Source organism: Fusarium sambucinum, chromosome I (assembly GCF_050947815.1).
Source record: "Fusarium sambucinum isolate potato_lamoka chromosome I, whole genome shotgun sequence".
Taxonomy (NCBI): Eukaryota; Fungi; Ascomycota; class Sordariomycetes; order Hypocreales; family Nectriaceae; genus Fusarium; species Fusarium sambucinum.
The window spans coordinates 6,553,495-6,580,862 of record NC_139294.1 but is presented as its reverse complement, the minus strand read 5'-3'; the positions used below and the strand labels follow the sequence as shown (position 1 = coordinate 6,580,862).

At 50.1% G+C, this 27,368-nt stretch overlaps 1 protein-coding gene across 1 annotated transcript; it reads left to right on the top strand.

Annotated features, from left to right (window-relative positions):
* Nucleotides 1-393: 393 nt before the first annotated feature.
* On the top strand, nt 394-27,308 carry FSST1_004824 (uncharacterized protein; the record flags this gene model as incomplete). The annotated part of the gene is made up of 3 exons (XM_083231038.1): nt 394-3,096; nt 3,146-16,906; nt 16,959-27,308. The coding sequence occupies 3 exons, from the start codon at nt 394-396 to the stop codon at nt 27,306-27,308; spliced, it is 26,814 nt and encodes an 8,937-aa protein (XP_083088254.1).
* Nucleotides 27,309-27,368: the final 60 nt, after the last annotated feature.

Sequence of the window (27,368 nt, the reverse complement as noted above, 5' to 3'; positions counted from 1 at the left end):
GCATAGGCCGGGCTGACCCGAATGAGCGGAAGGGTTCATGATACCCTTGCCTGCAGGATGCGCGCATGCACCGCAAATGCTCTCTCGTATTAGTCTCGCCATCAAAGGAACGGACAAATCGCTATCTCAGTGCCAATGCTATACAGAGATATCTCTTGCTTACGTGATTATACTTCCGAATCTCGCACCTTTAGCCAAGTTCATCACACATCGTGATATCGACTTTGCGACACCTTGGATGATTAGCAGTTAGCTTTTTTTGAGGTTGGAAGTCTCGCCTACGTCTTTCAGTTTGTAACAAGACATTGCCGCTTGTAGACTTCAAGCTATCATTCTTTTTTACCTTGTTTTCTTCCCAACAATAATACAATCAGTAATACCAAAACATCAATCATGGAGAAACCCAATAACGGCCAGGCACATTTTGAGCCGTCCAAGCTTGTGCTTGGTAAGGTTGCAGCTGAACTATTCGACACCGATGTCGACTCACTGGACTGGGACAAGTCTTTTATTATGTTAGGTGGTGATTCCATTCTAGCAATCGACTTCATCGTTAGGTGTCGTGACGCAGGCATTGTGGTGGACATGAAAGATCTCTTGATGGCTGGTACCTTGGCTCAACTTGCTGAAAGCGTAGCCCAACAAAACGCTGGAGCAATCAACGGAGAAAATGGCCACGCAAATGGAAACGGAATGAATGGGAATGGGGTTCATGACGAAGCTACCATTCGAAATGGTTCAGATGACTTGGCTATAAGCGCCACCGCGGCTGGTCGTCGGTTGCGCTTCGCTACCATGGAGATACCCGAGAACACGGATACCTCTATCATCCCGACCGCGATGCAGCGCATCGTTGATCGACACTCGGCCCTACGTTCAAGTTGGTCTGTTCCACCAACTGGCAAATGGATTCTTACAACAACCCCTGGATCAGGCCTAAAGTCACGTCAGTTTTTTTACGCAGAGTCTCCAGAGGCAAAGGAAGTGACAGATGCATTTGAATTGCTGAGGGAGGCCCTTCTTTCTGACGAAGCCCCTTCATCAGGATGTTTGGTAATTCCTAGTGATGCGCCAGGGTGCAGTCATACCATTGTCCTTGCTGCAGATGCAAACGTTGTCGACGTCCTTTCTATGCGGCTTGTACTGCGGGAATTGCGCACGACTATCAACGGAAACAAGCTCGAGCTCAGCTCTAACTTCCAATTTAGCGATTGGATTGCTCGAGGATGCCAGGGATTAGAAGCGCAGGTTGAGAGAGCCAATGCAACCAAGTCCAATTCCACTATCGATACTAGCGCCCTAAAACTCAATGGCAATACTACTGGCGCTGTTGATTTTCAGCTATCTCGCTTGGAAACCGAGAAACTCTTCGCAGCGCAGACGCATGCTACCTTGAGAACCAGCCCTGTCGATATTGTGAACGCTGCTGTTTCGGAATCTCTTGGGCCACGTTATCGAGACACGGGGACTATCCTTACCATCAGATCTGCCTACAGTATTCGTGAGGAACAAGATATACCCTTGGACTCGATAGGATGTTATGAGGTCGAGACGGAATTGGCTGCTCCAACTCTAGAGTTGGGTGAGACTTTGGCGCATGTGGTTCGCCAAATGCGCGATGCTCGTGCCGGATCCTCTACAGATTCTGGGTCTTCTGCCGTGATTTACGTTGACTGTACGCGTCTTTGTCGTTCCGAAGATGTCGATTATTCTCCGTGGTTCTCGGATCCCACTCCCAATCACTCTCCCTACGTATCCCTGGCAATGATAGCCGGACAAGCACATGTTTCATTGCACTTCGGCATTACTAGGCCTGATGATAAACTAATTGCCGATCGACTCAAGTCTTGTCTGAATGAGATAGTGGATGAGCTTGCAAAAGCTCCACGGATGGGAACCCTCCACGACTTCCCTCTGGTTCGTTGGCCGTACTCCGCGCTGGATGGGCTGGCGAAGGACTTGCAGACACATGGCTTAGCTTTTGACGACGTTGAATCAATTGGACCGTGTTCCTCAGTGCAAGAAAGCTTCTTTGTCAGCCAAGCTATCAACCCAGGTTCATACGTTAGCCAAGCTACTCTCAGGTTGCTGCCAACTTCTGCCAATGTTCCGCGCCAGGTCGAAATAGAGAAGGTTGCGAGGGCGTGGAGCGATATTGTTGCAAGACATGCGATGCTAAGAACTGCATTCGTGGAGAGCAATGACCGACCTGGCAAGTTTGATCAGCTCGTTCTCAAGCCTACGGCCTTGCCACCACGCCTGATTGTCATCCCCTCCTCAGCCGACACCAGCGTTATTTCTGCCTTCACCACGGGAAAGTTTGAAAGCCCACTGCGGCTTTGCATCTACCAGATTAACGATGAAGAGCTTCGACTCGAACTGGAAATCTCTCACGCCCTAGTAGATGGGCACTCTGCTAAGATCTTGTTACACGACATCCGTGCCAGCTATCTGCAATCTGCCCACTTCTCGCAGAACCCGCCACTTCCATACACGGTTTTTGCATCCCGCCAGCAGGCCACCTTGAACGAGGGCGAAGCATCCGCGGGAGTTGCATACTGGACGTCTTACCTGAACGAAGCTAGTGAATCCCATTTGCCCCTCATCACTACCAATCCACAGTTGAAAGATCTGGAGACAACTCGTTGCTCTGTGTCGATACCTGATGGAAGGCTGCGTTTAGTTTGTGGTAAACTCTCGATCACTCCAGCAAATCTATTCCATGTCGCATGGGCGCTAGCCCTTCGGCGCATTATCCTCTCCGATACAATTACCTTTTCATATATAGTCTCTGGACGCAACAGTGATATAGATGGCGTCGAGGCGACGGTTGGGCCCTTCATCAACACCTTGCCATTTTCTCTGGCACTGGACCCAGAGACCAGCGTTGCTGATGCACTTGGTTCTGCAATGCAAGATTGGCAGAATGGCTTGCAATTTCAAAACATACCGATTGCTGACCTAGCCGCTGCAAAAACCCGATCATTGAAGAGGCTTGGAAACACTTTGCTCTCAATTGAACGCGAGGGATCGAACACGCATCCATTCACAGAAGGAACCTACATGAGCTTGGACGCAAGGACGAGCGCAGCAGACGTAAGAAGTTCCGAGCTATCAATTGACCACCACGCTAACAAGACAATAGTTTGATCTTATTGCCAACGTCAGATTCAATGAAGAACGCATCAATTTGAGTGTCGAATACTGGGCTTCCAGAATAGCCGGGCCAGTTGCGAAGGCCCAGATGGCGGCATTCGAAGACGCAGTGACATTCTTATTAGAAGGAGTGGACTTGTCGGTCCGCGACTTTCCAAGTCATAGTTCACAAGACCGAGCTGCGTTTATCAAGTGGAACTCGACCAAGCCTGCACGTCTCGAGAGCTGTGTTCATGACTTGGTTGTGAAGAAGATGACCGAACAGCCAGAAGCACTAGCAGTGAGTTCGTGGGACGGTGAGCTGACTTATGGCGAGTTGGAACGCGCGAGTCGTCGACTAGCCTATCACCTTGTCGAAAAAGGCGTGGGCCCAGAGGTTATGGTCGGTATGTGCATGGAGAAGTCAAAGCTGGGTGTTGTCGCTATGGTAGCCACACTTCTTGCAGGTGGTGGCTTGGTACCTCTTGGGGTGTCCCATCCTCTGGCACGTATTGAAGGTATCGTCAAGGACGCGGCTTCACCACTCATACTCGTTGATCGCACCCACGAAGAGCGATTAGCAAAGTTGGGTTCCTATACAGAGTTAGTTGCCGTTGACTCTTTCTTTGACGATGCGTCTTCGACCGATGTACCGACTTCTGGTCCCTTTACCTCCATAGGACCAGACAACGTGGCTTGGATGATATTTACCTCGGGTAGTACAGGAAAGCCCAAGGGTGTCGTCCTTGAACACGGCTCCCTTGCTACTAGCATCCTCTATCATGGTCGCAGACTCGATATCCAACCTTACGATCGTCTTCTTCAGTTTGCAGCCTTCACTTTCGACGCTGCTATTCAAGAAATTATAACAGCTCTTGCTTTTGGCGCGACAACCTGTATTCCTTCCGAAAGCGACCGTATGGACCGATTGTCAAGCTATCTTGCGGAGTCCAAGGTCACTATCGCAACCTTGACATCAACAGTGGCTGCATTAGTTCGGCCGCAGGAGACTCCGACAGTGCGGACGATAATTCTAATGGGCGAGGCTGTGCAAGCAAAAGTCGTTGATCAATGGATAGAGCATGCGACTGTCATCAACGCTTATGGGCCGTCGGAGTGTTGTATTCATTCAACCTGCAGACCAGTTACGGACAGCTCTGCTTCTTTGAATATCGGAACTGCTATTGCTGGTGCGACTTGGGTTGTCAACCCGACCAACATCGGACAACTTGTGCCATTGGGAGGTCAAGGAGAGCTCCTTCTTGAAGGTCCTCTACTTGCAAGAGGTTATCTCAACGATCCTGTAAAGACTGCTCAGGCTTTTGTGACCGACCTTGCTTTTGTTCAGGAACTTGGACTTGGCCATGGTCAGCATAGGATGTACCGGACGGGAGACCTTGTGCAGCAGAACATGGATGGAACATTAACATATCTAGGCCGTATTGACTCGCAAATCAAAATCCGTGGTCAGCGCGTGGAGATTGGTGAGATTGAGTACCACATAGGAAAGCAGGGAGGTGTCCACGATGCAGTCGTTCTCTATATGCGACAGGGACCCCTTGCCGACCGTTTGGTCGCTGCCGTCAACCTAGGCGAGTCCTCATCGGTCGACCGCCCTCAAACCTCGGCCGTCCAGCGTGTTCCGGAGGATCAGATGGAGAATGCTAGACTCCGCCTGCGTGAAGTGCAACACGGCTTGTCGCGGCAGGTGATGCACTACATGGTACCCAGTATATGGCTCCCTTTATCAGCCATGCCGATGAATCAGTCCGGAAAAACAGATCGACGCGCCTTGACTGATTGGATACAATCATTATCATCCGATGAAATCGCAGCTCTAAGCAACGGTGGCGATGCCGACGATGTGGACGACACATCGGCGACAGCTGTTGAACGGGAGCTACGACAAATTTGGAGCGAAGTCTTGGATGTTCCGCTGCGTAGCGTAACATATTCAAGCAGCTTCTTTAGTCTCGGCGGTGACTCGATTACAGCGATGCAAGTAGTCTCGGCCGGCCGGTCGCGTGGGATCCTCATAACCGTACGCAAAGTTCTCGACTGTCAGACAATCCCCGAGCTGGCAGCCGAGGCACAGGCGGCCCAGGATTCGGATTACGCAACTATACCAGAAGGTACATTTGCACTGTCGCCAATCCAACAGATGTACTTTGAGAGTATAGCGGCTGATGGAATTCGGGCTGACAATGAGCATTGCTTCAACCAAGGAGTCTTGCTTCACCTTACACGCCAAATCACCTTGGCAGAGCTGACCCGAGCATTGAACATGGCTGTTGCGAAACATGCTATGCTTCGAGCCCGATTCGAATACAGCCAAGACCAGGGATGGCAGCAACGGATAGAGAAGGAGGTAACCGGTTCCTATCGTCTTTGTACACATACCGCTGGCGATGCAGAAATATCCGGGATTGTTGCCCACTCCCAGTCGACTCTCGATATAGAGCATGGCCCGGTGTTCGCAGCTGATGTTGTCGAAAGAGAGGACAGGCAGGTCCTCCACTTGGTCGCTCATCACCTTGTTATCGACCTTGTATCTTGGCGTATTCTGTTGCGAGACCTAGAGGAGGTAATTGTCAATCAAAAACTCCCAAATCCAAGCAGCTTGTCGTTCCCAACATGGTTAGAAAGACAAAAAGAATCCCTGGGTAGAGTCTCGAATGTGCTTGATACATTGCCGATGACTGTACCAAAGACGAACTGGGACTATTGGGGGCTTACTCCCGGCCAGGAGACTTTCGGTATCCGTTCCAGTACTCAGGCAAGGTGTGATATCGAAACCACCTCATTACTTACCGGTGGCGCGAATGTTCCTCTCAAAACGGAACCGGTCGAAATATTGTTAGCTGGTCTACTTCTATCTTTTCAACAGGTCTTTGCCGATAGATCTGTGCCGGCTGTCTTTACTGAAGGACATGGCCGTGAGGCTCCAGATGACGGAACAGACTTGTCCGAGACTATAGGCTGGTTCACGACAATGAGCCCGATTTTTGTTTCATTCGGTGAACCTATTAGTAGCAGCATGATTGACGTTCTCAGGCAGGTTAAGGATCAGCGTCGACGCATTCCTGGCCGTGGAGTTCCTTATTTCGGCAGTCGCTTCTTGACTGCTCAAGGCAAGGAGCAATTCGCAGGCCATGGCCCGGCAGAGATAATGTTCAACTATACAGGACGCTTCCAGCAGCTTGAACGGGATGACGCCTTGTTTCATTTCGACAGAGACAATGATTCAAGCACCATGTCACGAGCTGGTGGTCTAGTAAAGCTTTTTGCCGCGCTTGATGTTGCCATCACAATAGAAGCAGGCGAGTTATGCATCACTGTTCATTACAGCAATCAATCGCGATTTCAAGCAGCTATCCGAAGATGGGTCGAAGTATATGGCCAAACCGTCAAGAGCTTAGTCGAGGAGTTGAATACGGCGGAACCAGTGGCAACAGCAACGGATTTTCCACTTGCTCGTCTTTCTGACAGCGACATGGAAACCATTGAAGGACAGTACCTGCCTACGATAGGTCTCAATTCCTCTGCTGAGATTGAAGACATTCTGCCCTGCTCGCCAATCCAACAGGGTATCCTACTGACCCAAATTCAGTCGCCGTCAACTTATTGTATTTACCAGACATGCCGTATCGTACCATCTGGTGACGAGCCTGTCAGTATGGACCGGCTCATTGCAGCTTGGAGAGAGGTTGTGTCTCGGCATTCCATCCTTCGAACTGTGCTCTTGGAACCACTTCCAGGACAGGAAAACTTCATCCAGATCGTCTTAAGGCACCCCGAGATTGGTATTGTTAAGAAAGATGATATTGCAGATGGAGCAACTGCTGCTGAGTGGCTTGCTTCACGACCGTCCTTGGACGTCTCGATTCTCAACCGCCCTCCCCATCTTCTCACAGTGCTGACAACGGTGTCTGGAGAAGTTTATTGCCGATTCGACATCAGTCATGCTCTTGTTGATGCCTCCTCCGTGGCATTAATCATGCGAGACCTCATGGATGCGTATGATGGCGAGAAGCTGCAGACGCCGGTCAGTGGCTCTAAATACAGTACCTATGTCGCCTTCCTTCAAGGAAGAGACTCGCAGGATGATCTCCAGTACTGGACATCGCTGCTCCAAGATGCTGAGCCGTGTCTTTTACCCCCCAATGACCCAGCCCACGGCACTGACGAACAAGCAACCATTAAGAAGGTATCCACCCGAATTGATGATATTGGAAAACTTCACCAATTCCGAGATAAGTATGGTATTTCTGTGGCCAGCATATTTCAATTATCGTGGGCCTTGGTTCTCGCGATGCAAACTGGTTCACGAAATGTCAGCTTTGGTAACTTGTCTAGTGGCCGTGATGTACCAATCTTAGGCGTGCAAGAGTTGGTAGGGCCAATGATCAACATGCTCGTCTGTCATCTAGACCTGAACTGGGGCGCAAGAGTCTCCGAGGTAGCTCGCAAGCTTCAGAGTCAATCCACCGAGGCATTCGAACATCAGAGGACATCCTTAGCAGCAATTCAGCATGGGCTTGGTCTCTCGAGAAACCAACCACTTTTTAACAGCACCTTGTCATACAAACGACAAGCATCGACAAGCTCTGTGAGAGCATCAGCCATCACACTTGAAGGCCTGACCTGGGAGGACCCGACGGAATACGACGTTCACATCAACATTGAAGCTTCCCCAACCAGCATTGATATCAACATGCAATATTCAACAGCAGCATTCTCTGAAGCGACAACAGAGAAACTTATGGATAGTCTAGTACAGGCCGCAATTGCCGTCTGTAATGATGGGGATATAACTCTTGGTCAGTTGAGACTGCTATCGCCGGCTGAGGAGACGAAGTTACGTGCGTGGAATTCCGTCATACCACCACGCATCGAACGTTGCGTCCACGAGCTTGTGCTTGACAGGGCGGTTAGCCAGCCAGAGGCATTGGCTATCAGCTCGTGGGATGGAGATCTCACATATGCCGAGCTGAACCACACAAGCTACCAACTGGCCCACCACCTGGTCGCTGAGCGAGGCATAGGCCCTGAGGTGATGGTTGGTCTATGTATGGATAAATCAAAATGGGCAATAGTGGCCATGATTGCCGTGCTGCGCACTGGCGGTACTCTGGTACCTCTCGGCGTCCAAGAGCCACTCTCTCGAATCCAACTGATCACCGGAGAAACGGGCACACCTCTTGTCTTGGTTGACCGCAAACACGAGCAGCGACTGGCAAGGCTAGATGACACGCATCTGTTCACGGTTGACTCTTTCTTCGATGCTACCTCTCCTATTTCTATGCTGCCATCCTTCACTGAGATGTCTCCTACGCAGCCTGAACATGCAGCTTGGGTCATTTTCACATCCGGCTCGACTGGCAAGCCCAAGGGCGTTATACTTGAGCATGGGTCTGTGGCAACAAGCATACTTGCTCACGGTCCTGCAATTGGTATCCAAACCCAAGACAGAATGTCGCAGTTTGCAGCGTATACTTTTGATGTATCTATTGCAGAGATCATGACAACGCTTACCTTTGGTGCATGCGTTTGTGTACCCTCGGAAGACGATCGAACAAATCGTCTCACCCACTTCCTATCAGAATCAAAGGTGTCTATCGCTACATTGACGTCGACTGTAGCAGCACTTGTTCAACCCGATAAAACACCAACGATTCGGACGTTAGTCTTGACAGGTGAAGCTGTTCAGTCCAAGGTTGTTGATCAATGGATACATCAAGCTACTGTCATCAACGCATACGGTCCTGCTGAAAGCTCCATCTGGACCACAGGTAAGATAATCAAGAACGCTCTGGATGCCACTAACATAGGAACGCCACTTGCTGGCGCCTTCTGGGTCGTCAACCCGGATAACGTTGGACAGCTGGTTCACATTGGTGAACTTCTCATCGAATCGCCTTTATTAGCACGCGGGTACTTAAACGACCCAACAAAGACCGCGGCATCATTCATCACAAATCCGGAGTTTCTGAAACATCTTGGCCTCGATACCGGCTCCAGACGCATGTACCGTACTGGTGATCTTGTCCAGCAAAATCAAGATGGGACAATCACTTACCTCGGACGTCGAGATACCCAGGTCAAGATTCGCGGCCAACGTGTCGAGATTGGGGAGATAGAGTATCACTTACGTCTGCAAGCAGGAATGCTCGACGCAGTGGTCCTATACATGAAGCAAGGTGCTCTAGCTGGGCGACTCATTGCGTTTATCGTCTCGTCTGATATGTCGGTAACCCGTCATGATCAGAGACAGCCGCAATCCAGTGCCAATATCCAGCGCGTTCCCGATGAGCAGAATGAAACCGCTAATATCTGGTTGAAAGATGTTCAACAGAATCTCTCCCAGCTGGTAATGCATTATATGATGCCGAGTGTCTGGATTCGCTTGTTAAATATCCCTATAAACGCATCAGGCAAGACCGATCGTCTTGGACTTTTGCGGTGGGTCGAGTCTTTGTCTACAGAGGACACTGCCATGTTGACTGGCGCGGGAGCGACTGAAGGGGAGGATGTTGATGAATCGTCTGCCACAACGATTGAGCGAGAACTGCGACAGATTTGGTGCGAGGTTCTCGACGTACCGATCTCTCGCGTGACATACTCAACCAACTTCTTCAGTCTTGGAGGAGACTCAATTACGGCTATGCAAGTGGTGTCCGCTTGTAGGGCTCGCGGCATACTCGTGACCGTCCGTAAGGTCCTGGACTGCCAAACGATCCCTGAATTGGCAGCCAGCTCCCGCACGGGCCGAGAGGATGCAGCTCATTTGGCAAGAATTCCAGACGGCGTCTTCGGGCTATCACCAATTCAGCAGATGTTCTTTGACGAAATTGCAGGAGATGGTCTTCGTGCCGATATGGACTACCGCTTCAATCAGGCTGTTTCACTATACACTACACAACGGGTCGAGAAAGCAGACTTGACCTGGGCTATCAATGCTCTCGTCTCTAAGCACGCCATGCTTCGAGCCCGTTTTCGCTACAGCCAGGACAATGCTTGGAAACAGTGGATAGAGAAGGATATTGCTGGGAGCTACCGCTTCCAGGACCATACAGTGGTGGACGTCGAGCTGATGCAGCATGTCATTGAGAAATCACAAGCCAGTCTCAATCTGGAGCATGGCCCAGTCTTTGCAGTCGACTTCATTGAAAGACAAGACAGACAGGGTAGACAGATCTTGCACCTTGTCGCTCATCATCTTGTTGTTGATCTGGTTTCATGGCGCATTTTGATACGAGATCTGGAAGAACTCTTGGTTCATCACAAGCTCCCGAACCCAACGAGCCTCTCTTTCCCTGTGTGGCTAGAGCGTCAACAAGACTCATTGAACAAGATCATGAACGAGACAGAAGAGGGAGAAGACAAGTCACTGTCAAAGACCTTGCCGGTAGCAGTTCCAAATGCAAACTGGGACTACTGGGGTCTTGTTCCCGGTGAAGACATCTACGCCAGCCTTTCTACTATTGAGATCAAGTGTGACTCTGTCACGACTTCACTATTGTCAGGCAATGCCAACATTGCTCTCAAGACCGAACCCGTTGACATTCTGCTTGCTGCCCTCATCAGTTCCTTCCAAGATGTCTTTACAGATCGTCCTATGCCTGCCGTTTTTACTGAAGGACACGGTCGTGAAACTGAGGAGGAGGAAATTGACCTTTCTGACACGGTTAGTTGGTTTACTACCATGGTTCCAGTTCACGTACCACAAGGAGCTTCCAAAAACATTATCGAAGTACTCAGGAAGGTCAAGGACCAACGCCGTCGTCTTCCTAGCAAAGGCTTGCCCTACTTTGGTAGCCGGTACCTGACAAGTCGCGGACGAGATAAGTTCGCAAGTCACGGCCCAGCCGAAATCATCTTCAACTATCTGGGACGTTTCCAACAACTAGAACGAGAAGACGCTCTCTTCCATATCGAGGATGATGACACGAGTGCATCCTCCCAGTTTGGCCCTCTAGTCAAGCTCTTTTCAGTACTTGATGTTTCTGTTACAGTCGAGGCAGGACAACTCTCGATCAAAGTCCGCTTTAGCCGTAACTCACGACACCAGTCTGCCGTTAAGCAATGGGTGAAATTGTATGGAGATACACTGAAGACTCTGGTCGAGGAGCTCTCCATGACACCTCTCACACTTACAGCGACTGATTTTCCACTCGCCCGTCTATCCGACACTGACTGGAAACTGATCGAAGGGCAGTATCTGAAGACAGAGATGGGGCTCTCATCTACCAAGGAAGTTGAAGATATCCTCCCGTGTTCAGCTATACAGCAAGGTATCCTGCTTACTCAACTTCAATCCCCCTCGACCTACTGTATCCATCAAACTTGCCGCATCCTGCCGACCGATCATACGCGCCCTGTGGATATCCAGCGTCTCATTGCAGCTTGGCACCAAGTTGTAGCGCGACACTCGATTCTTAGGTCTGTTTTGGTAGAGCCGTTACCTGCCCAGGAGAAGTTTCTTCAGATCGTCCTAAAGGAACCACATATCGATATCCAGATCGCGGATGGAGAGAATATCAGAGATGAGGACGCGGTTGACTGGCTCGCTTCGCAATCAACGCTTGACGTTACGAGATTGGGCCGTCCACCTCACCGCCTGATAATCCTGAAGACGAACACAGCCAATGTTTACTGTCGTTTTGATGTCAGCCACGCTCTGGTAGACGCTTCGTCAGTGGCACTCATCTTGCGTGATCTCATTGCCGGATATGAGGGTGAGCTTGGATCCAGTGGCGGCTCTAACTATAGTGCCTATGTCGCTTTCCTTGAGGGCAGACAACAGCACAACGACCTCCAATATTGGAAATCTTTACTGGCTGATGCTGAACCTTGCCTCTTGCCCCCGCAGCAACCAGTAGATGAAGCTAGCCAGGCACAACTTGGCCATATCATCGACCGACTGGATGACATTACGACGGTCCAACGATTCCGTGATACATACAATGTCTCCATTGCTAGTATTTGTCAACTATCCTGGGCATTGGTCCTGGCAAACTGGACGGGATCACGTAACATCAGCTTCGGCAATCTTTCGAGTGGTCGCGATGTTCCCATTCCTGGCGTTCAAGAGCTCGTTGGACCTATGATCAACATGCTTGTCTGTCATTTATGCTTAGATTGGAATGCATCGACAACGATTGGCGACATGGCTCGTAAGCTACAAAGTCAATCCACCGAAGCTTTCGAGCATCAGAGAGCATCACTAGCATCTATCCAACACGAGCTAGGCTTTTCGAAAGACCAGCCGCTGTTCAACAGCACGATTTCATACAGACGTCAAGCCTTAACTTCACCTGACGCTAAGCCAGCAGAAATCAGACTCGAAGCCGTCGTCTCAGTGGATCCAACAGAGTATGATGTACATATCAACATCGATGCCTCTTCAACAAGTCTGGAGTTCAATCTTCAATACTCGACTGCAGTTCTCTCTGAAGCAGCGGCTACAAGGCTCGCCGAGAGTCTAGTGCAAGCTGTCCGTATTGTGTCCGAGAACGTAGATCGACCACTACGGCAGCTTACAAGCAGTCTACTGCCTGTTGGTGATAAATTGCAGCTGCAAGAATGGAACTCGGATGTGGCCCTGCCTGTTCAACGTTGCGTGCACGAATTGGTCTCAGATCAAATTTCCACTATACCTGAATCACTTGCTATCAGCTCGTGGGATGGAGACATGACGTATCATCAGTTAGGTGAGACCAGCCGCAGACTGGCTTCCTACCTAGTTGAGCAAGGTGTAGGTGCTGAAATAAAGGTCGGCTTATGTTTGGACAAATCAAAATGGGCAATCGTCAGTATGCTCGCGGTACTGTTCGCTGGAGGTGTCGTTGTCCCTCTTGGCGTCAAACACCCAGTCAGCCGGATCAGAAGCATCGTCGAGGATACGACTGCCCCAATCGTTCTTGTCGATGACATCCACGAGACGAGACTAGCGCCCTTAACATCCCAGACACAGCTTCTCTCCGTTGAATCCTTTTTCCGAACATCTAAGCCAGTGTCTCTTCGATCTGGAAAGTCGACTGTACGACCTGAAGATCCAGCTTGGATCATCTACACTTCCGGAAGCTCAGGAGTCCCCAAGGGTGTCGTGCTCCAACATAACGCCCTCGCGACAAGTATACTTACCCATGGGCCAGCAATTGGCGTACAAACATTCGATCGGCTGTCGCAATTTGCAGCTTATACTTTTGATGTCTCTATTGCAGAGATTATAACTGCACTCTCTTTTGGCGCGTGTGTCTGCGTTCCTTCAGAGCAGGACCGTATGGAACGACTTCCGTCTTTCTTAAAGGATGCAAATGTTACCATAGCAACTCTAACATCGACCGTTGCGGCACTTATTCAGGAGGACATTCCCACAATACGAACAATGGTTCTGACTGGTGAAGCTGTTCAATCAAAGGTGGTTGATCGATGGGTACAACAGGCAACTGTAGTAAACGCATACGGTCCCTCCGAAAGTTCTATCTGGGCATCTTGCAACATAGTTCAAAGTGGTACAGACGCTCTGAACATTGGCAAACCCCTCGCCGGTACATTTTGGGTCGCCAATCCGGATAATACCGGCCAGTTGGTAGTTCGTGGAGCACCGGGAGAGCTGCTCATCGAAGGCCCCTTGCTGGCGAGGGAGTACCTGAATGACCCTGATAAGACCTCGACAGCCTTTGTGTCAGATCCTGCGTTCATGCAAGAGCTTGAACTTACCCCAGGCCGGCGTTTGTATCGCACTGGTGACCTAGTACGACAGAACGAGGATGCTACACTTACTTATCTGGGCCGTATTGATAGCCAGATCAAGATTCGAGGCCAGAGAGTAGAGGTCGCTGAGATTGAGAGTCAGATTGTTCGATTACTTCCAGGAGCGCGGGAGGCTCTTGTCGACTTGGTTCGCCCAGAAGGCGAAGTGCACGACGGACCGCTTATTCTGGTAGCTGTCATCGAGCATTCTGATGCTAGCCCCTTCCTTGACGGCGAGGTGTTCAGTCTTTCTGACACTGCGCAAATTCCAGACACCGCACTGGAGGCGCTAGGAAAACTAGACAACGACCTCGGTGACGTCCTCCCTGCTTACATGGTACCTGCAGCATTCCTGCTAGTGTCTAAGCTCCCGATCAATGCTTCTGGTAAACTTGATCGTCGTACCGTTCGGCAAAAATTGCAATCCACATCCCGTGACACCATCGTCAGGTTCTCGGGCTCCAGAGATTCGATTAAAGCGGCACCTACTACTGATCTGGAACTGAAACTACAGACTCTCTACTCTACGTCACTGGGACTTGGTATAGAAGCTATTGGAACTAATGACTCTTTCTTCAAACTCGGCGGAGACTCAGTCGCGGCCATGAAGCTGACCGCTATCGCTCGTGCTCAGAACGTTTCCATCTCGGTAGCCGATATCTTCCGCTGGCCCCGTCTGGCAGATCTGTCAAGAGTCATAGAGGAGAAGTACGGTCGCGATATTGCACCACTGGAAAAAGATCCAGCCCCTTTCAGCCTGTGGCCGGACTTGACGGAGACGACTCAGGCCGAAATTCAGACCGACAGCCACAACAACACACGACAAGCACAACTATTACAAGATATCGCTACGCAGTGTGATATATCTGCTGATCAAATTAAGGATGTTTATCCCTGCAGCCCAATGCAAGCCGGTCTGATGGCTATTACCGCACAACGCCCAGAGGCTTACGTTATCCAACGGGTGTTCAAGCTACATGACGATCTATCCACTCAGCATCTCCAAGCTACATGGACAAGTCTGACTGATAAGCTCTCTATTTTGCGCACTCGAATCATACCTTCGGCTTCGGCGCAGGCCGATGCTCTGCAGGTTGTGATTCAAGAAGCCCCTGTCTGGCAAGAGTGTAAATCACTAGAGGTCTACTTGGCCAAGGACCGGGCCATTCCCATTACCTATGGCCGAGCGCTCAGTCGTACAGCGGTTGTTGACGATCCCGCTGGTCGTTATTTTGTATGGACAGTGCACCACAGCGTATACGATGGTTGGAGTGTTGCAAGAACAATGGAAATGCTCACGCAACTATTGAGTGGACAGTCGACGTTCTCCCCGGCACCGGTTTCACGTTTCATCAACTATCTGGTCCAACAAGACAAGGATCAAATCGCAGATTTTTGGAAACAACATTTCAAAGGTGCGAACTGGGTCCGCTATCCGGCCATATCGTCGCCAAAATACCAAGCCAAGCCGCGTGATACATTGCAGGGTCAAATACGTGTCAACCTTGAGACAGGCGGCCCTGCAACAATGCCCACACTTCTTCGAGCTGCTTGGGCCCTGTTGGTTGCTACGAATACGGGTGCCAATGATGCAGCTATCAATGTTGTCCTCTCCGGTCGTATGGCACCTATAGATGCAGTGATGGACGTTATTAGTCCACTTGTCACTACTGTTCCATTTTACGTATCTGCCTCCAGAGAGCAGTCTGTACGTGTCTTCCTCGAGACAATTCACCATCGAGCTACAGAAATGATCCCGTACGAACACACTGGTCTACAGAACATCAGGGCTATTGTTCCTGGTTTAGGATCAGAGTTCGATCCGGGCCATACATTTGTTGTTCAACCTGCCGGAGAGAGTGAGTCCGCAGACTTGCCCATGTTCAAAATGGACGCCCAACGCGATGCTACTTCATTGGATGCATTCGATGCCTACGCATTGACGGTTGAATGCACGGTAGGCGGTCAAAACCCAGGTGATGTGACAATCGAAGTCCGTTACGATCGTTCTGTTCTTGCAGTCGATACCGCGCAACACTTGGTTTCCCAGTATGCGCATATAGTTCAGCAGCTGGCGCAAAACGCAGAGACAGACAAGCCACTTGCAGAGCTTCAATTACTCACCGATGAGGATTGTTCCCAGCTCCGTGAATGGAACTCGGTTGTGCCGCAACGTCTCGAGCGCTGTCTTCACGATTTGATACTTGAGACAATGACTAGCCACCCTACGGCGCCAGCTATTTCTGCATGGGATGGTGAAATGACATACAGCGAACTGAACGACGCCAGCCAATACTTGGCCTACCATCTTATTGATCAAGGAATCGGCCCGGAAGTGATGGTCGGCCTCTGTATGGATAAGTCCAGATGGGCCGTGGTGGCTGTACTGGCTATCCTTCGCGCAGGCGGCGTCGTCGTTCCGTTGGGAATCCAACAACCCCTTTTACGAATTGAAGGAATCATACAGGATACATCATGTCCACTTATTCTAGTTGACCGAAGTCAAGAACATCGGCTGGCTCCACTGTCTGAACGTGCATCTCTCCTCGCCGTCAACTCTTTCTTTGACGCGGCCCCGACTCCATGGACGAGGCACGACTCATCCGCCAAGTCACTTCCATCTGTTAAGCCTGATCACAGTGCTTATGTCATATTCACATCAGGTTCAACTGGTGTTCCCAAGGGCATTGTCCTTGAGCATGGTGCCCTTGCAACAAGCATTATTGCCCATGGAACCGAGTTCGGCATGGACATCAAGGCTTGTGATCGAGTGCTGCAGTTCGCAGCGTATACCTTCGATGTTGCTATTCAAGACATCATCGCAACGTTATCCTTTGGTGCGTGCCTCTGCATACCATCTGAACATGATCGAATGAACCGGCTGGTGCCGTATATATCAGAAGCGAAGGTCACTTTGGCTATCTTGACGCCGACCGTAGCTGCATTGATCCAGCCACAAGATGTCCCTTCAATCCGGACATTGATCTTAGGAGGCGAAGCTCTCCCAGCAAAGGTTAGTAATCTAATGTCGCACTATTGAATGCATTGTCTAATCTCCTCCATAGGTTGTCGATCAATGGATAGATCATGCCAACATCATCAATGGCTACGGTCCTTCAGAATGTTGTATCCATTCTACCTGTCATAAGGTTCAGCACAGTTCAGAAGCCTCGGTCATAGGATGGGGAATTACGGCCAAAACCTGGGTTGTTAATTCTTCCAATTCTGATCAACTTGTCCCCATTGGGGCCATCGGGGAGTTGATTATCGAAGGACCATTACTAGCTAGGGGATATCTGAACGATCCCTTGAAGACAGCAAATTCATTCATAATGGATCCCGCGTTTATTCAACAACTCGGCATCAGTCCAAATCGCCGCATGTACCGCACTGGCGACTTGGTGCAACAGAATATGGATGGCTCGTTGGTCTACCTAGGTCGCAGAGATACGCAAGTCAAGATCCGTGGTCAACGCGTGGAGGTTGGTGAGATCGCAAGCCATATCATGGATCTATTACCAAATGCCCGTGAGGCCATTGTTGATGTGATACAGGCAGCAGTCGAGAACCAGGATGTGTCACCGATGCTAGTGGCCGTCATTGAGACTGATATTTCCGAGACTGAAGCTTTTACTTCAGACGCAAGATTGGAGCTCTACAGTCCGTCACAGATCACCCAGAATATGCGCGAAGGACTAGATGAACTTGATAACAATCTTGGCCTAGTCTTGCCAGCTTACATGGTCCCAACCGTATATCTACTGGCATGGAAGATTCCTCTTAACGCATCTGGAAAACTTGACCGGCGTGCAGTCAGGGATCACCTGATGTCGCTTCCTCGCGATGTGTTAAGCAGCTTCTCTGGCCTTGCCAACAGCAAACAGATGCCAACTACACCTATGGAGCAAAAGCTGCAGACTCTATATACATCAGCACTTATGCTCAAGCCTGAGGCAGTTGGTATCAATGACTCGTTCTTCCGACTTGGCGGAGACTCTGTTGCAGCTATGAAGTTGACGGCTGCGGCTCATTCCCAGGGTATCCCTCTTTCTGTTGCTGATATATTCCGATGGCCTCGACTCGTGGATCTAGCAGAAGCCATGGATGAGAAGGGTGGCAACGAATCTAGCTCTACGAACGAAAAAGACCCGGAGCCGTTCAGTCTTTGGCCAGAGCTTAAGGCAAGTGTCGAGGAAAGATCGCGACTTCTGGCAGATGTTGCAGTGCAATGCGATGTATCCGCCAATAAGATCGAGGATGTATACCCTTGTAGTCCATTACAAGCTGGTTTGATGACTATCACGGCACAGCGTCCCGAAGCTTACGTTGTTCAACGCATCTTCAAGCTGCAAGGAGGCATCTCTACGCATAGAGTGAAGGCCGCGTGGGCACAACTCATCAATGACCTTCCCATCTTGCGAACTCGTATCATTCCATCTGTTCAAGCAACAGCGTTGCAGGTTGTACTACGAGAAATGCCTGTTTGGCAAGCTGGGGTTTCGCTAGAGGACTATCTCACTGCCGATCGAGCTACTCCTATGACATACGGTGGTGCTCTAAGCCGTACAGCAATTCTCGAGGATGGAAGCCATCGTCACTTCGCATGGACAGTTCATCATAGCATCTACGACGGCTGGAGCATGGCAAAGACGATGGAGATGTTTGAAGGGTTATTGAGCGGTAGCATGCTCTCACATCTGGTGGCAGTTCCAGTCTCCCGCTTTATTGGTTACCTGGCCGAGAAAGATAAGGACCAGACAGCGATGTTCTGGCAAAAGCACCTTGAGGGAGCGAACTGGACCCGTTACCCCGAGTTACCATCTCAGCAACACACCATCAATCCTCGAAGTACATCACACAGGCGTCTTCGAATCCCGACTACAGTGGGATCGACAACATTCATTGTGCTGCGCGCTGCTTGGGCACTCCTGGTTGCCTCTAACACGGGTGCTGATCAAGCAGTCATCAACGTCGTGCTCTCAGGCCGTTCAGCCCCCGTGAAGGACCTCCTGCATCTCATGGCGCCCACAATTACCACTGTTCCTTTCCACGTTTCTACCTCATCAAGTCAATCAGTGCGCGATTTCCTTGCCAACATACAAAATCAAGCCACGGAGATGATACCACATGAACATACTGGCCTCCAAAACATCAGGCGTATGGTTCCCAGCCTTGGACCTGATTTTGACCCCGGTCATATCTTCGTAGTTCAGCCGGCTGCAGAAATGGAGTCGACGGTCGCGAGTTCTTACCTGGAAATCGAGCGCGAATCCAGTTCCATGGATTCTTTCCACGCTCAAGCACTAACAATTGAGTGTACCGTGGGACAAGACACAAGGGATGTTGAAGTCGAATTGCGCTTTGACGACGCAGTCATTACCACCAATGGTGCAGAGCAGCTACTCGATCAATTCAACCATCTCGCTCAACAGCTCGCGCAAAATGCAGACAATAATATGCTACTTGATCGCCTTCAACTTCTTTCGCCAGATCAAATGGCCCAGATATGCAAATGGAATTCTTCCATTCCATCGCGAGTCGACCGTTGTATTCATGAGTTAGTGGCGGATCAAATGACCACTCGACCAGAAGCGACAGCCGTTACTGCCTGGGACGGCAAATTCACTTACAGGCAGTTGGATGATCTCAGTCGCCAGCTAGTCCTCCACTTGATCGAAATAGGCATCGGTCAGGAAGTTATGGTTGGCGTGTGTATGAGCAAGTCGAAGTGGGCAGTAGTGGCAATGCTGGCGGTCCTAAGAGCAGGTGGTGTTGTCGTTCCTCTTGGAACACGCCAGCCGCTGAGTCGTATTGAAGCTATTCTTACTGATACGGCCGCACCCCTTATCCTGACTGACCGTCCTCAGGAGCAACAGCTGAAAGGACTGCGGGCACATACACAGCTTCTTGTTGTCGAGTCATTCTTTGACAGAACAACGGAACCAGCGCAAAATACTGAGCTCCATGTGCTCGCAAGACCTAATAACGCGGCTTGGGTTATCTACACATCAGGCTCAACCGGAACGCCAAAGGGGGTTGTTCTCGAACACGGGGCTCTAGCAACCAGCATCCTTGGTCACGGAAAGGCATATGGCTTACAGGCCGATGACCGTATACTTCAGTTCGCGGCTTACACCTTCGATGCTGCTATCCAAGAGATAATGACTACACTTGCATTTGGAGCTTGCATTTGTATCCCATCTGAACAGGATCGTGTCGAACGTCTCACATCATTCGTCGCAGAGAATCGAATTACTATGGCAACTCTGACGTCAACCGTAGCTGCACTCGTCCAGCCTCAGGAGACCCCGACAGTAAGAACAATCATATTGGTTGGTGAAGCTGTTCAGGCAAACGTTGTGGACCAGTGGTTACAACAGGCCACGGTGATCAATGGATATGGACCATCTGAATGCTCAATTGCCTCAACATGCAGAGAGATCCAGAATAGTTCGTCGGCGTTGAATATTGGAACTGCCATTGCGGGTGGTCTCTGGGTTGTGAGACCTTCCAGTACTGAACTCGCTGCTTTTGGCAGCCCAGGTGAACTACTTATTGACGGGCCTCTGCTGGCACGCGGATACTTGAATGACCCTATCAAAACAGCAGCCGCTTTTATCACGGATGCTGGTTTTCTCAAAGAGCTGGGTCTTTCCAGTCGCCGCCTCTATCGCACCGGCGATCTTGTACAGCAAAACCGGGACGGCTCTCTTACCTACCTTGGCCGCATCGATACACAGATCAAAATCCGCGGCCAGCGTGTAGAAATTGGAGAGATTGAGAGCCAAATCGAGAAGCACTCTACCGTTCGAGATGCAGTTGTCCTTTATCCACGCCAAGGGCCTCTCGCCAATCGTCTTGTCGCGACTGTTGTACTGGGTGAAACCTCTACAGGTGCTCAAAGCACAACCATCCAACAAATCTCTAAAGAGCACGAGGGTTATGCCAATATACAGTTCCATGAGCTCCAAAACATCCTATCGGACAAGCTCGTCTACTACATGATCCCGAGCGTTTGGATTCCGTTGGCAGCTATGCCAGTGAATATGTCGGGGAAGACCGATCGACTTGCCATCTCGCGATGGGTCCAGTCCTTGACAGAGGACGAGATCACAGCCCTCACATCCAAGAAGACTGAGGACATTGACGAGGGGTCAGCAACAGCGGTCGAGAGGCAGCTACGGCAGATCTGGAGCGAAGTGCTGGACGTTTCACTCCACAAAATTACATACACAACGACCAAGTTCTTCAGTCTTGGTGGAGACTCAATCACTGCAATGCAGGTAGTTTCTGCTTGTCGAGCTCGTGGTATTTTGGTCACTGTGCGCAAGGTTCTAGATCACCAGACTATCCGAGAGCTCGCAACCCAGACGCAAACAACCGAGGATGCAAGTTCGATAACAAAGATACCAGAAGGCAACTTTCAGCTTTCGCCGATCCAGCAAATGTATTTCGAGGATATTGCGCCGGGCGGGATCCGCGCTGACGGAGAATATCGTTTCAATCAAGGAGTGTCACTCCATGTTACACGTCAGCTAGAGTGGGAAGACCTTTCCCGGGCTCTCGATGCGATTGTGTCAAAGCATGCCATGCTTCGAGCCCGTTTCGGTCACAGTCAGAATGGCTGGCACCAATGGGTGGAAAAGCAGGTACCTGATTCTTACCGTCTTCGCAAACACACAGCCAGCGACGCACACTCTATGCAGAATATTATCGACCATTCACAGGCCTCGTTGGATCTCGAGCGTGGCCCAGTTTTTGCAGCCGACTTAATCCATCGTCAGGATATACAGAAGGAAGATGGACAAGAAGGGCAGGTCCTGCATTTTGTCGCCCATCATCTTGTCATCGATCTCATGTCTTGGCGTATTCTACTTCAAGATCTTGAGACCCTTTTGGTGTATGACCAGCCATTAAAGATGGATATCTTATCTTTCCCTTCGTGGTTGGAGCGCCAGCGCCAGTCGCTGAGCAAGTCCTTGAACAGTGACATCTTGCCAGTAACTATACCCGATGCCAATTGGGAGTACTGGGGACTGGTTCCTCGCCAGGAAAGATCTGCCAATCTCATCAACATCCAGACCAAGTGCGATCATGCCACAACTTCGATTCTTCTCTCCGACGCTGCCAATTCCGCCCTCAAGACAGAGCCAGTGGAAATACTACTGGCGGCGTTCTATCACTCTTTCAGGGAGCACTTTAGTGACCGACCTGTACCGCCCATATTTACCGAAGGACACGGTCGAGAAGCCATGGATGGCGAGACGAACTTGACTGAAACTGTCGGTTGGTTTACAACGCTCTCGCCGATTTACATCCCACCAAGTGATGACAACAAAAAAGCTATCGATATCCTTCGACAATTGAAAGACCAACGCCGACGCATCCCTGGTCGTGGAATGCCTTACTTTGCCAGTCGATTCCTCACTCCTGAGGGTCGAGAAAGATATGCCGATCACGGTCCAGCTGAGATTGTCTTTAACTATCTTGGAAGATTTCAACAACTCGAGCGAGAAGATGCCGTATTCCGCATCGATAATGGGGATGATGCCGCCAGCGTAGCCCCCGTCGGGAGTCTCGTGAACATTTCCGCTGTGCTTGACATTTCCGCCACTGTGCAGGGAGGGGAGCTTTGTGTAAGCATTCGCTTCAATCCAAAGACAAAGTATCAGACGGCCATACGACAATGGGCTCAATCTTATAGCTCTGCTGTCAGAAGTCTTGTCGGGGAGTTGGCCACAATCACACCAAGAGCAACAGCAACCGACTTCCCACTTGCACGCCTCTCCGATAGCGATATGTCATTGATTGAGAACCAATATCTCACCGCCATGGGAGTCTCGTCCAGTCAGGTTCAAGACATTCTTCCATGTTCGCCAATTCAACAGGGCATCCTCCTTACGCAGATGCAACTACCTCGGGCTTATCTCATCTATCAAACGTGTCGAATTACACCATCAAGCCATGACCGCCCAGTCGCTGTAGATCGACTTATCAAAGCATGGAAGCAGGTTGTTGCTCGCCATTCAGTGTTGAGAACTGTATTAATGGAGCCACTTCCCAATCAGGAGAAGTTCGTTCAAATTGTTCTCACTGATCCTGAAATAGATGTTGTCTGTATGGACGGCGTCTTAGATGAGGAAGCCACTCATTGGTTTGAAGCACAGTCTCAACTTGACATATCCGACCGACGTCGCCCTCCCCATCGTCTCACAACGCTGGCAACAACTTCGGGCGAGATTTACTGCCGCTTCGACATCAATCACGCGCTTGTGGATGCCTCGTCAATGACACTTATTATCCGCGACCTCATCGACGCCTACGGGAATGTATTAACAACAGGTGGATCCAACTACAGCTCCTACATCCAATTTCTCGAGAGCAAGCATCAACAGGACGACCTTCAATATTGGAAGTCAGCACTTCATAATGCCGAGCCATGTCTTCTACCGCCGCAAGATCCAACGCAAAGTGATAGGCATGGCAAAATTCTCTCCGTCTCCAAACGAATCGAAGATCTTACCATGCTGAACACCTTCAGGGATACGCATGGCGTGTCAATTGCAAGCATCTGCCAGCTAGCTTGGTCTGTAGTACTAGCCAGCTGGACGAATTCGCTGAACATCAGCTTTGGCAACCTCTCGAGCGGCCGTGATGCACCAATCCCAGGTGTCCAAGAACTAGTTGGGCCGATGATCAACATGCTAGTGTGTCACTTGCAGCTGGATTGGACCTCAACTGTGTCAGATGCGGCTCGCAGGCTACAAAGCCAGTCTGCCGAGGCATTTGAGCACCAAGGAGTATCACTTGCCGCCATCCAGCACGAACTTGGTCTTTCGAGAGGCCAGCCATTATTCAACAGTATCCTCTCTTACAAGAGGCAAGTACCAACCGGTTCCGGTACTGCTGAGATCATCTTTGAGGGCTTGGACTCAGAGGACCCAACAGAGTATGACATCAATATCCACGTTGTTGCGTCACCGACCGATCTTGAGTTCGACATCCTGTACTCGACTACATTACTCTCCGAGTCAGCAGCATCTAGACTGGCCGATAGCTTGATACAAGCTGTTCGTGCTATATCCGAAAACGCGAATCACCAACTTGGACAGCTGAGTCTGCTGCCTGCCGGAGATGCGGATCAAATTTGCAAATGGAACTCGAATATGGCAGAACCTCGTGAAACCTGTCTCCATGACCTTGTGGTACAACAAATGGCAGCACATCCGAAAGCTCAAGCTGTCTTTGCCCATGATGGCGAGTTGACCTACGGGGATCTAGATAAGGCCAGCCGTCGGCTAGCTTGCTATTTGGTTAACAAAGGTGTAGGACCAGAGGTGATGATTGGTCTTTGTATGGACAAATCGAAGTGGTCAGTCGTTGCTATTCTAGGCATACTTCGGGCTGGCGGAGCGGTCGTTCCGCTAGGCGTGTCGAATCCCCTGGCTCGTGTTGAGACGATTCTCAAAGAGACGGCCGCCCCCTTCGTCATCGTCGATGAAGCACAAGAGAGTCGACTGGATGTACTCGAAGCAGACACGAAACTCATCAACATTAACTTATTCTTCGACGCGGTTCTGTCAAAAGGGGAAGATATACTACTTAATGAGCCTTGCACATCGGTACAGCCTAACAACATTGCCTGGTGTCAATTCACAAGTGGATCGACTGGAACACCAAAGGGCGTTATCCTTGAACACCGCGCACTTGCAACAAGCATCTATGTCCACAGTCAAAGATTTGGTTTACAGCCTGGCGAGCGTGTGTTACAATTTGCTGCATTCACATTTGACGCTGCTATCTACGATATCCTGGCACCTCTTTCCTTTGGTGGTTGCACATGTATCCCTTCCGAATACGATCGCATGAACCGACTTGGATCTTTCATCTCAGAAGCAAATGTCACCTTTGCCTTTATGACACCTGCTGTGGTTTCTCTACTGCAGCCCAAGGATGTTCCAACTATCAAGACCCTGATTGTAGGTGGTGAGGTCTTTGCATCAAAGACGATTGATCAGTGGATAGAACATGCCGACGTCAAGGAGGCGTATGGACCTACGGAATGTTCTATCTTCTCGACATGCAACGACCTCCTGGACAGCTCACAGGTTCGTAATATTGGAAAGGCAGTCGCCGCCAGAACATGGATCATCAATCCATTCAGCAACGGACAATTGGTTCCAGTTTCTACACCAGGTGAACTCCTTATAGAAGGTCCGTTACTAGCTCGGCGTTACTTAAATGATCCTGAGAAGACGGCCGCTTCATTCTTGGTGGATCCTGCCTTTGTCAAAGAGCTGGGTCTCAGTCCAGGTCGGCGATTTTATCGTACTGGCGATCTTGTGCAACAAAATGCAGACGGTACGTTGCAGTATCTCGACCGTATTGGCACTCAGGTCAAGATCAATGGTCAACGATTGGAAATTGGCGAAATCGAGAGTCAGATTCTCCTCTTACTCCCAAACGCAAAATACGCCTACGTCTGCAAGCGAGGATCTTCTCTCATTGGCGTCATCGAAGCTGCCTCATCAACCAACCATTCTGCTGTTACCGGTTCGCATTCCATCGTCACACCTAATAGAGAGCAACAGAAGAGTTTCGAGTACATTGAAGCTTCTCTTCGGGAGAGACTGCCCAGTTACATGATACCATCCGCTTTCTTGGTCATCAATTCATTCCCGCTAACTGACAGCGGGAAGCTTGACCGTCGACGAATCGTCAACTTGTTGGACACTATACCATCAGACAAGTGGCTTGAATACACGGCCAGGTCCCAGATGTACTACGCACCTGTTGGCAGAAACGAAGAAATATTGAGCGAGTTGTGGGCAGCCTGCGTCAATATCGAGAAGAAATCTATCTCACGCATGGATAATTTCTTCGACCTTGGAGGCGACTCTATCACAGCCATGTCCCTGGTTCAGCGCCTTGCCAAGCTCGGCTTGAGAATCCACGTTTCCGAAATCTTCAAAAACCCTGTACTCTGTACAATGGCAGCACGAGTCACTACAGATACTGAAGAAAATGGAGAATATGAACGCTTCTCTCTTGTATCATCGGAAGAGCGAGCAAGTGTTATTGAATCCGTACTTGCCGATGGTTGTATCGAAGTGGAATCAGACGTGACTGACATCTTGCCAACAACCGCCTTCCAGGCCCAGATAGTCAGGGAAAACATGTCACCCGCACGCAGGCAGTTAAATCACTTCGCTTTCGACGCAACCGGACCTTGCGACACGTCTCATTTGACGTCAGCAATCATCCAGCTTGTCGCTAAGATCGAGTCACTCCGTACTGGATTTGCCAAAACACACGATCAGAAGTTGCTGCAAGTTGTTTACGCCAATTTGGAACCAACAGTACGTGTTTTCAAGACCGACAAGAGTCCTGGTGCCTTTTACGAAGGGACTCCAGAACGAGATATGTTCACCGAACCAAGTCTTGCGCGGCCAATGTTTGATGTCGCCATTATCATTACCAAAACTACTCAGCAGGTTCGCATTGTATTCCGCATGTCACATGCGCTGTATGATGGCGCCACTCTCCATCAAGTATGGGCAGCCTTGGAAGCAATCATGGCAGGACAGGCCATAGGCAATCTTGCCCCTGTTGGCCCGTATTTCCAGAGTCTCCAAGCTCAAACCACAAACGAAACTGGAGAATATTGGGGCGAACTTGTCCAAGGAGCCACCCTTTCATCCGTCAGTGCACATGCGGAGCCTCGCGTATCACGACTCGGTATCGTTTCTAGCAAACCGATCATGTTACCGAGAATCAGACAATTCGACTTCACTCTTGCCGTAGCTGTCAAGACCGCTTGGGCCATAGTGCTGAGCCACCACGTCACGAGCAATGATGTTGTCTTCGCAGATATCTTGACAGGACGAACTATCGTGCACCCCTCAGTCGCAGATGTTGTCGCATGTTGCGCAAGAGCAGTACCATGCCGGGTTACTTACGAACCGGAGTGGACCGCAAAAAGACTGCTTGAACAAGTCAAACAGCAGCAAGTCGACAGCATGGCACATGAAGGTCTCGAGCTCCAGCAGGTTGCTCAACGATTCATGGGCTGGTCAGAAGAAGTCGAATCGGATGCACCAGACATGCGAGTCAGCATGGTGAATCACACAAAGGCGCAAAAACAGAATATGTCACTGGGCTCTACAATTTACGAACGAGTAGCTGTGGACCTGAGCAATTCTTACGCATCTGTTGACTTTGCCATCGAGTCTGTGGAACAAGATGATGGCTCTCTGTCGTTAGGCATGGCATATGCCTCGGATCGCATTTCTGAGCAGTTGGCAAGAACACTATCAGACCGATTCCAGGCAGTTTTGTTGGAAATTGTTGAGGATCCAGAATGCAATATCAGCCATCTATATCAGATTCTGAGAGATTCGGCGATGAAACAATAGGGCTCACTACGCAGAGCATGGAAGACCGGACGAGGGAGCAGTGTGAGACTGAGCGAGTAC